This window comes from Vollenhovia emeryi, unplaced genomic scaffold (assembly GCF_000949405.1).
Source record: "Vollenhovia emeryi isolate VEMERY1.0 unplaced genomic scaffold, V.emery_V1.0 DF939338.1, whole genome shotgun sequence".
In the NCBI taxonomy this organism is placed as follows: Eukaryota; Metazoa; Arthropoda; class Insecta; order Hymenoptera; family Formicidae; genus Vollenhovia; species Vollenhovia emeryi.
Genome location: NW_011967028.1, coordinates 161939 through 173034, shown reverse-complemented (window position 1 = coordinate 173034; position 11096 = coordinate 161939). Strand labels below are relative to the sequence as shown.

Below are 11096 nucleotides of genomic sequence, written 5' to 3'. Positions count from 1 at the left end.
ATCAGGTCCTTTTCAAGTACAATCTAATGTTGACTGAACAATTTAATTTTCATGTCGAAACAGGATGAGTACATGAGTTTGTGACAGCAAATTCATATCGTCAATTTGCCTCGGTAGTCAGTAAAATTTAGTAGCGATGTTAGATATTTTTCTAAGTTTTCGAGCAGCAACCATACGCTTGAAGATCTCGAATAGAACTGTTCAGTCAACATTAGATTGTACTTGAAAAGGACCTGATAAGAGGTCGAAACGTTGTGATTTAAATATATATCTTTTATGCCAGTTTGGTCGAATTTTTTTAAGCAACTTCCTCGTGTTAAGCTACCACTAGCGACAATAAGCCTCACTCAATTAGTTTATTAATTGTCTTCTCCCATTAATGAAATTAATCGCCATCTGGACGTCTCCAGTTCCTTTCAAGGCCAAGGGTCCGATGGAGGTGATCTACACGAAACCGCCGGGTTTCCATCGTGGGCCGCCCGTCCTCAGCAACCCACCGGTCCCCTACGAGGACGCGAGCACCTGGTTCCCCGACAGCGATCAGCCGCCCTCCCACAAGGACGTCTATTATTCGCAGTTGTACGCGCAGTCCTACGACCCTCACTACTACAACTACATCGCCGCGACCGGGAAAGTCCGGCCGTATCTGTATGGGAAGCTGGGCAAGCAGCAGGAGGAGCAGGACGACGGCATCTGGTCGGAACTGTATCGCGGCTTCAAGAAGCACGGCCTGAGGAATATCATGACGCCGACCTTCTTGCTGGGCATGACGCTACCAGTGGTCACCCTGATGCTCTCCGCCCTTGTGCAGAAGCGGTCCCTCGCGCGCTCCGACGGCGCGAGGGAGTTGGACCAGGAGGACACTCTGCGAGAATACCTCGAGAGGCTGCAGAGGGCGATGGAGTGTTACGCCAGTAGGAATTCCCGAGACGCGAAACTAGACGGATGCTAGAATCAAGGGTGCCGCCTGCTGCTAAACGAGCGACTTGTACCGAATGACGCGTCAAAGTATAGCTCGCCCGGCGTTCGGACGGCGACAAATTTATAACGTTTTTCAAGCTATCTATACTTTGGTATTAGAATATATGTGGATTCTCCCTCAGCGCATCATCCTGCGTTGCATCTCCACGTTACTCAACGACAGTTAGATGTGACCGTTTGATTCTAGAATTCGTTTATTTAACGTTACACGGAGAGAATTTTCTCTTTAAGTTTATCCTGAAACTCATACGATCGTACTTTGAAGTAAGCGCACGGCGAGAATAAACATTTTTATACTTAAATCGTGATAAAGATAATACTCCTAAAATTGTGCGTGCACTCTAGACATAAACACGTAACTGCATTTAAGCGGAGACCGGCCACGTTGATCAAGCACGATAGTTCGCAGTCTATTATTTTCTAATGTCACATACGATACATAATCGTGCTTCGTGAACATTTAAGTACATGAATACATAACGCTCTTAGAAATGTCACGTGGATGCAAGCTTTCGAAGATATCGAGGACCGCATGGATTCGTAAAGCAAATTACGCCTGCAACGTAGCGATTAAAATGAAGCGACGTACTCGCAACGCGCGTTGAAAAAAAAACTTTCGAAGTAAAATCTTTCTCAAGCAAGAAAGATTTTGTGCGGATACTTTAATTTCCATTTAGCAACAAAAGGCAGTTTCCGGCGGGAACAAAAACACGCGTAAAAAGCGACGTTTTGCACACGCGACTCATATTATTATACGTCGTGCTACTGTAACACAGATCCAATGACACGCGAGCGTTCCCGCGATGCGTTATTAATGTGTTATGCAAGACCCACGTCTCTCTCCTGTCTGTCGCAAGTCGTTAGTTGCTAGATGTGTGCTAGACAAAAAGGAGGAAAGGTAAAACCTGCTAAAAGGCTGCTCTTCCGGGTTAAATTAATTTAGGAGAATTAAATAGCGAGAGGCGAGCCAGACTTGCCGATGTTGCGGCATCAAACACTGTGTGTACATAACATGTAACTAATATACAAAAAAACATATATATATAATACACTCGCGTTAATTAAAGCGCATACTGCGCGTGCTTTGTTTGCTGTTGCTGGCGCAACGAACGTTTCCCACATTATCCATCAATTCCGGGAAATCGAGCGCGGAAATCCTCTCCTCTTTCTTTTCAGGAAAAGAAGGAGAAGGGGGCGCGATAGTGAAATCTTCATGAGAACTAAACTTTCGCGTTTCAATCATCGTTGCACCTGTTCGCCGGAAGAAGATAAATCGAAGGGGCGAAAGAACTAATTACCGCAGCAACAATATTAATTATTTCTCCTCTGTAAAGACCGGCGCCTCTCGTTGCGCAAAGATCTACGGCTCATGAATAATTGAGTTATTTATCGAGTTGGAAGGGACGAGACAGAAGAATGATCTATCTCTCCTCCCTGCGGTGCAGCGGGACTGGGACTTCGAATTCTAATCTTCAACGCGCGCTGCAACCTACGCCTTTTATCTCCTTTCATCGCGGACGCTCGTCTAATTTACGACCTTAATATATTAGTTCGGGCTAACGTAATTGACCTTGTTGTTAAATTACTAATCCGGCATCGTTCGCTGGAACTGCCGTACGTTCAAGTCGCGTCCGCTGGAAAATATATCGCGCACAAGTTTTCAAGCGCATTCTTTTGTACATTGTGCAACGTGCGCGTTAGAAGCGGTAAATCGTGGTCCGTGCAGAAAAATTTATCGCAATATAATCTCAGTTTCGATAGAGAATTGCGCAAACAATTCATCGAATATTTCGAAGCGATATCTTTCACGTTTGTCGATCGCAAACAAGTTTATTATCTATTCTAGTGGCAGTGTGACTGTCGAATTGAGTTCTTCGTTTTATTTTGAAAATGTAAACGGGCCATTGAATGCGGAACAACGTGTAAATTTAGTAAAGTACAGTGATATCGAGAATAGAATCGATTTAGTTTTAATAATCGCGGAGAATTTTGTTACACCGCCTTTTATTTTGTCAGTAGATACGAAAGTGTAATAAAACATTAATTTACGACACAACCAAATATTATAATGCGTGAAATAAAGATTATTACTATTCACGAAGTAACTGTGGAAATTTCTGTGAGAAATATCAATTGACAGCACGCAGAGGGATGAGTCGTGTTCACAGTTTAGAAAGTAATACACAGCTTAGTAAGTAATCGGATCGGCGCATCAGGATTAAGCTGATCACGCCGGTTATGCCAGTTCTGTCCGACGGAACACGATAAGTTACGATACCTTCACAGTTCTGGAACGCTAAGAACCTGTCAGCGTGTGCGAACCGTTATCAATAAAATGTAGGTTGTGCGTACGGATATCTGCTTCTAATTAGCTAAACCAACAAAGTTGCCGAATAAAAAGTCCTTCGTGGCTCACAGTATCCTTCGGAGGATTTTCATAGATCATAGTCTCCAATTTTACATGGACGTCAAATAAAATTACATACAACTACTAAAGGTTAATAATGCAGATAGTTCTATGGTTTCGTAAGATTATTTATATTAATTGAATATTGTTCAATTATTTTCGAATGATTTCTTAAGAAATAACTTCTCAAAAAAACTTCTAGAACATGTGCGCGTACGTGCGAATGAAAATTAATTTTAAAAAACCACCTAGCGAAACATGCGATACTTGTTAACTTATGAGCATCCTTTTTTTTTTAATTTCTATCTTGCAAGGATGTGGAGTTTCGCGGAAACAAAATTTCGTACGTCGAGTTGAATTTACGACTTGTAACGTTCACGGTTGATATTAGGTTGAGGAACAGACTTATTTAACGCCGTATAAACTTAGGCCGCCCGAATCGTTGACAAATTGATTGCAATCGAATTATTTAATCGAACGTTTAATGGCTCAGCTCAAGGGTCATGAGACTCAGCCGTCGTGCCTGTGGCATGAATAATTATACGCTGCTGACAAGGCCGGCATGCAAATTGTGCATCATACAAGGTAGGCATTGCACGAGATGGATACCGAACGCATGTTTTCAAGACATTCAAAACACAAAATCTAACACACACACACACACGCACACGCACACACGCTGGTTTAATAACACCTGTAGTTATAACTTTGTAACACGCATGCTCGTTTACACGTGGAAACGTTATTTTATCTCCATTCACAAAAATCTTGGAATCTTGATCTCGTTAAAAAAATACAATAGATATTTCTTTTCATAATTTTATCTTAAGTTGGCAATGCAATCGTAACAACTTAGCGCTTAGCGTTTGCCAACAGGTCGTAGAGTAATAATAACTACTGCGATAAAATAAAATTGGATTTAACCGTCGTTTATACGTCAGTTACAACTATCGATGCTATTAAATCCGACTGATGGTGACGTAGTCAATATTTCACAGGATTTTTTTGAGGGTCACGAAGGCGATGGGGGGTAAAGAAATAAACCTGCGATTTATTAAAATAAATTCTAATTTGCTCCATAAAAGTCACAGAAGCTACATCATGAAAATTCTACATTTGATATAGTTAGGAGTTATAGGTATTGATATTGCCCTCGATGAAACGCGACACTTCCTACACATTTAACAACTGTCTTGAATATAAGAAAGATACACCATACTAAAGTGTATATTATGCATGCGCGTGTGAATATGACAAGTATGTAAATAATATGAATAATACACATATGTATATATAATATATGCATATAATATACGTATATTATATATATATTATAATTTTAAGAAATGATTAAAGAGTATTTATATGTGCATGTATGTGTATGCTTTGCGTTTAGTATAGTGTATCTCTTTTTTTCGTTAACTACTAAGTGGTGCTGGCGACAGAGGCAAAACTTTTATTGGCATGTGATCGTTGCAGCACTTTGACCGTTGCACGATACCTCATTGTCGCGAATGAATGATAAGCTGGTTTGTTCACGATGTTCATTTAAACCCTATTTAACTGGTCAGTCTTTGTCTCGACAGACATTAACGCATAGTTGATAATTATATTTGATTTTATCGTTGTGTCAAAATCGCGCTGTATAAGGGCAAGTACAAAATATTAATGTGCGCTTACCGTCGGATTAGCGTGTCGTCAAATCATGCAATTTTTATATACAAAGAATGTCTCAACACGCACGAATGGCACTTTAAGGACAAGTATTTAGAATCGATTAATTTCAACAAAATCGTTAATCGTTAATTAATCGTTAAATGATCTATTCCTAAAAATATAATCTACACAAGAAGAAATAAATGAATCAAAAAAAGAATGGACAAGAATTTGCTCTGTAGAGTTAAATTTCAGATATTAAAAATTGAGAAACGGGTCCTATCATTCTTTAAAACGATTTTTTTAAATAAATTTTACGTCCAACTTGCTTCCAAAAATTAACAATGTAATTTCACAGTATAAATTCTCGTCAATTGTTTCACATTCATTCATTTTAGTAAATTGATTTTCGCGACCGAAGGCAACAATTTGCTTTAATCTTGGTCTGCTATAACAACAAAAATCTCTCTATATTTTTGTTATTTACTCGCTTTCACTAACGAGCTGCTTTTCAAGACTAGACCTGACTATATATGTATGTATACATATGTGTATACATATATATACATACATATTATGAAGTGTAATCTATCTATTATTATATTTTTAATATATGGTAGATTATACTTTTGCATATACACGCTCGGAACGCAGTGTATATCAGCTACGAATTTTAAGAACAATCGGTTCGAAATTATGCCTATTATTTATTTCCTATAGGAGCGTATCACTTTGCACATGTTGCATTGCTTTCGACTAAGAGAGGCGCGTAGAGCACAGTGCACTGTGCGGACAAAATATGTTCAGCTCAGTTTACCGCGCAACTACGATATAATTATTATCTATAATAACAGATGTTTAGAGATGGTTCATATACAACGTATCTTCCAGTAAGATTTCAGTGTTAAGTAGCTATAAAATTATGCCCGGAACACGTACCAGAGTCTTGTTTGAACAAAGCTTTACTTCAATAGTTGTAAGTTTACTAATAGTCATAATAAAGTCCTTTTTACACATGTGTATTTATCGTCTCAATATGTATATATTATACAATAATATGGCAATATCCTTTTTTATCTACAATATAAATTAATCTGAATTATTTCGTTTTTCCACGCAATTCTTTAATACATTCGCTAGAACACGCTAAAACTCTTTTTTTTTGTTATGTAGGCAGTTTAAGAAAAGTTACAAAGACATTGAAAAAGGAGCAAACTAAATATAATATACAATCGTAACGTATTATAGCCTCTCCTGCTATTTTCCGTTTCTTTACTGCGAAACATCGTCTATGATGAAGGCTAACACTTTCTAAAAGATTATTTGCTATAATACTCACATTATCTTGCATATTTCCTCTCTCTCTCTCTCTCTCTCTTTCTTTTTCTCCGGCGATATAAGGATACGAGTATCCCAAGGTTATCTATTATGCGCTAATTTATTCAAACTTCTCTTCTTTAAAGGCGAGATTGATAGCTTGCCCGACGTCCTTCACGATAAATGCCGGCTTGCATAGGCCGTCATCGACCGGCAAGAAATCTCTGGGACTGTGTTCGGGTATAAATTTGGAATCTCGCTGGTGCACGCCAGTCTCAACTAAAATACTAATGCAAGCCTTCGCGCTGGGATCCCTCATGTTCTTCCCAAGGAGTTTCTCGAGGCTGCGGGACTTGGTGCCCTCCCCGGACTCGTAGCGGGATAAATACTTGTCGTACAGGTTCGCCCCGAAAATATCGGTATTAATATTGTCGCTGCAAAAGTCGTACACAAATTATTTTATAATATATTTTCTAGCGCGCGTGAACAAAATCTATCAACGCATTGAACAAGTGCTGGCTGTTCGATACACACCCAATGGCATAAATCGTGTCGATATTGTCGATGCCGATGCTTCTGGCGTGATTAACGAGCATTTGATTGGCGTGGTAATACGTAATCTCACTAGGTTTTCCGACTAGAGCAGTGTAGGTCATATCTTTGCCCGTGACTTTCTTGTACAAGTTCTCGAGACACAACAAGAAAGCGCCGTGGCCGTATCGCGGGATCGGCGCCTCCGACGCCCAAAGCAGATCCATATTGCATGCCAACACTGGAATGTGTGGATATGGAATAGCAGTGGGCAATCCCGTGGGCATCCCGTTGGTAACTAGAAGATCAACCATTAATTGCAACGGCGTTTCCCAGTTTACCGGCTCGCTCAGGAGCACGATTCCCTCGATTTGCGGGAAAGTCGGGTCGATGGGCCCGCAAATCGGATTCCTCTTCTTCACGTTTATGTAATCTAAGCATGGAAAGTTCCTCACTAGTTCCTCTATGGTTGTCGTCTTCCTGAAGCCCAGCTCGCGGGCTATGTTCGTTATTGGACCTTGACCCGAGATGAGAACCTGTTTATCGTGAAGATAGTCGAACATTTGCAACGGTGAGTGGGCCAGGACGACCTGCGACTCCATGACTTCCATGCCTATCCACTTGGACAGGTCCGCCGCTTTCTGGCTGCGCAGCGAATTTCCGCTGTTAGTGACGAACAGCGTGGGGACGCGAAACTTGCCATTGTCCCCCTGAAGCCGTTTGAAGGACTCCTTTACCGGCGGCAGTACTTGTTTCCCGCGTATTATGACACCGTCAATATCGAAGAGTAAACCAAACTTTGGGTTTGTACTTAAATACTGCGAACAGAACAAAATGGATCCACGTTATCTCAGATGGTATATAATTTGAGCGCTTGACATTCTATAGGTAGGACATAAAGGACGCAGGACTTTTACATTTGTAACGTCAAACTATTTATAGGCCTTAGGCCCGGTTTCACCAAACGTCGCTTAACTTCAATCTTAGTTTAATTCACGTTTGTCTCTCTCTCTCTCAAGTAACAGTTGGAAAGACACAAAGAGCAAATTAAACTAAGCTTCAAGTTAAACAACCTTGGTGAAACCGGGCCTTAGTGTGCGCACTAGTGCGAGCAACTGAATTCGCTGTGTGTTTCTATTCTATGTCGAAATGGCACAAGTGCAAACACAAAAGTACCATTTCACACATCTCTATACGAAGGTATGTAGTCTTGCAAATGATAAAAAAGAGGCTACAATTTGACGCAAATCGTGTAAAAACGATACAACAATCGTGTCCGGTGGCAACGCAAGTATTACGAATACTACAGCACTTTTCATACAACAGAAGCGCCAACGAGAACAATCAACAAAGGCTGATCGATCAAGAACTTAAATTTTCAACTTGAATTCAGCGATAAAACATCTCGAGAACTTTGAGCGAGGACACCCGCCGAGGCGTCGATAAATTATTTATCGGCGCTTGGACGATAAGCAAGAAGAGATCGGCATCAGACGCGTCGGCGGAAAGGAGACAGACGCGACCTCCGACGAAGGTGCCACAGCCTGACACCTCTCCGTCAGCGCGTACGCGCGTTGCGTACGCAAAACTAAAAATAATGCGTCGCACAATGGCAAAGTTATGAAAGAGCATTATGTAAAATACGAACAATAATAACGCGCGATCGCGATCTCGGGCGCGTCGGGGTGAGGGGAGGAAGAGGGAAAGTGAGAGAGAAAAAGAGAAGAAAGGGAGAGAAAAGAACGAGGGATCGACGATCGCGCCGTAAAACGGTAGAACGGGAATCTAGCGCGGGTCGATCGATCGTGGGCAGCCGCGCTTGAAAAGGGAAGAGGCGAAAGTGGCGGGGAAACTCACTCTGACTCCGGAGAACCTCGCGACGTCCAGTCGCCGTAGGACGCTGGCGATCGCCATGTCTTCCCGCGTCTGTCAGTCAGGCGAACGGCGTGGCGACGGCGTGCGCGCGCGATCTCGTCGCGACGACCTCAAAACGCTCGCGGGTCGCCCGTCGCGGCTCGGTCGTGCATAATGACGCGCTTTGAGGTTATGTCGGTCTCGCGGCAAGCACTTCGAACGGTACGTGTGCTACCCGCACGTGCCGTAAGAGGACATGACAGGACATGATGATAGCGGCGCAATTGGCGGTCGGAGGGAAACGGGGAGGAGGGGGAGACGTTCCGTCCCCGTGAGCGGCACTTTCCTGCACTCGCCGCGCTGGAATCAAAATGGGACTTGGACCGGTGTTCAATAATTGTATTAAATAGCTGCTTTCCTTTTACACTCAAGTGATAATGAGTCAATCAGTTATGTGAGTATTTTATACTCAGATATGACGTCATTAATGTGAGTCTATTAAAGTCACTAAAGCACACGGTCTTGATCGTGTGCAAAAACTCTCGGAATTCCAATTCTTGGAAATGCTGAAAAATTCTTCGAATTTAGATAGTGCCACCTCTTTGCTGACCGTATTCTCCTGATACTTTGTCAGTTTTCGAGATTCTAGATTTTTGCGATTTGAAGTTTGAAATTCTCGGAAATACTAGACAATTCTTGGAATTTAGATAGTGCCACCTCTTTGCTGATCATGTTCTCCTGATACTTTGTCAATTTTCGAGATTCTCGATTTTCGCGATTTGAAGTCTAAAAATTTGAAGTCTAAAATTCTTGGAATTCCAATTCTTGGAAATACTGAAAAATTCTTGGAATTTAGATAGTGCCACCTCTTTGCTGATCATGTTCTCCTGATACTTTTTGAGATTCTTCATTTGTGCGATTTGAAGTTTGAAATTCTCGGAATTCCAATTCTTGGAAATGCTGTAAAATTCTTGGAATTTAGATAGTGCCACGTCTTTGCTGATCATGTTCTCCTGATACTTTGTCAGTTTTCGGGATTCTCTATTTTCGCGATTTAAAGTTTGAAATTTTTGGAAATTCAGATAATGCCACCTCTTTGCAGATCATGTTCTCCTGATACTTTGCCATTTTCTCGATTCTCGAGAGTGATTGGTGATTAGTGAGTTTAATACTCACATTAATGACGTCATATGTGAGTATAAAATACTCACATAACTGAGTGACTAAGGCCCGGGCTCACAGGTCGCATTTTCGCAAATAAGCTTAAAAAAATATATACATTGATATATTTGTGAATGATATATTGATGACAACATATAGTGTATATATATACACATATATATAACCTTGTAAATAGCTTACCGAATTTTGTATCAGTAGTTGGCATCACTACTTAACAACTAGTTAAGCTAACTAGCCACTGTGAGCCCGGGCCTAAAGCCCGTATCAGACTACGGATTGGGATTGGGATTAGATTGAAATTTGACCAATCAGAGTAAAAGTTACCAAACTTGAGATTAGTAAACTTTACTGTGATTGGTTAAATTTCAATCTAATCCCAATCCGTAGTCTGATACGGGCTTGAAAAATAGCATCGTCTGCAGCGGGCTTCAGTCCCAGTCTACAATAGAGATTTAAGCCCTAAGCCTTAAGAAATTGACCAATCACAGTCGCGCATTCTACTCATACTTGACCGTGATTGGCCAATTTCTTAAAGCTTAGGGCTTAAATCATCTATTGTAGACTGGGACTCAAGGCCTTCACACACAAAATTCCGTAAGGACGTAAAACGTAAGCGTAAGAAAATCAACAGATTGGATTTGCTACTGCTTGCGTTATTGCTTTACGTTCTCGACTGTGATTGGTCGATTTTCTTATGTTTTTCACTGTGTCACGGTGGGTCTGTTCTTTATTGCTGCACTCCTGAACTAGTGCACACTGGTGCAGTTGGAATGAGAGGTAATCTATTTGTTTCATTTTAACTTATTGCACTACATAGTTCAGTAGTGCAGTAATAAAGAACAGGCCTATGATGCGGAATAGGAGTACGGAATAGAGAGTGCGTTATGGAAACAAGCAATCAGAGCTTTGCCGTATCAACGAGTGACGGAAATGTCTGGCTCTGATTGCCTGTTTCTATAACGCACTCTCTATTCCGTACTCCTATCAGAGAGAAGCCTGAGAGATGTCACGGCCCCGTTTTTCGTGATACGCGAATGCGATACGCCCTCTGTGGACATTGAAAACGTGGACATTGAACTACGTAGCCAATTTGCACATTTTGCTAAGTGGGTAACGCAGATTTGCACAATTTTAGCCCCGTCCCGCGCTATGGTTAGATCCCATGCAA

At 41.3% G+C, this 11096-nt stretch overlaps 2 protein-coding genes across 4 annotated transcripts in view; one reads left to right on the top strand and one right to left on the bottom strand.

Annotated features, from left to right (window-relative positions):
- Nucleotides 1-2030, top strand: part of LOC105558509 — a 15926-nt gene extending 13896 nt beyond the window's left edge. For both annotated transcript variants that reach the window (XM_012006223.1, XM_012006222.1), the window contains exon 3: nucleotides 411-2030. In XM_012006223.1, coding sequence (XP_011861613.1) covers nucleotides 411-952 — 542 coding nt within the window. In that variant the 3' untranslated portion in view covers nucleotides 953-2030. The remainder of the gene's footprint in view (nucleotides 1-410) is intronic.
- A 2408-nt stretch (nucleotides 2031-4438) lies between these two features.
- LOC105558505 (cat eye syndrome critical region protein 5 homolog) lies at nucleotides 4439-9016 on the bottom strand. 2 transcript variants are annotated; one of them, XM_012006214.1, is made up of 3 exons: nucleotides 8750-9016; nucleotides 6896-7710; nucleotides 4439-6795 (listed from the first exon to the last, which is right to left on the bottom strand). In XM_012006214.1, the coding sequence occupies exons 1-3, from the start codon at nucleotides 8804-8806 to the stop codon at nucleotides 6483-6485; spliced, it is 1185 nt and encodes a 394-aa protein (XP_011861604.1). In that variant the 5' UTR covers nucleotides 8807-9016; the 3' UTR covers nucleotides 4439-6482. The 2 variants fall into 2 exon arrangements, with proteins under 2 accessions (XP_011861604.1, XP_011861605.1); XM_012006215.1 differs by lacking the exon at nucleotides 8750-9016 and adding an exon at nucleotides 8069-8530.
- Between the last annotated feature and the right edge of the window lie 2080 nt (nucleotides 9017-11096).

Coding starts and splice junctions, on each gene's coding strand:
- LOC105558505 (XM_012006214.1), bottom strand. CDS start 8,806: ATGGCGATCGCCAGCGTCCTACGGCGACTGGACGTCGCGAGGTTCTCC. Junction 7,711..8,749: donor CGAGGTTCTCCGGAGTCAGA/GTGAGTTTCCCC, acceptor TTCTGTTCGCAG/TATTTAAGTACAAACCCAAA. Junction 6,796..6,895: donor GACACGATTTATGCCATTGG/GTGTGTATCGAA, acceptor CGACTTTTGCAG/CGACAATATTAATACCGATA.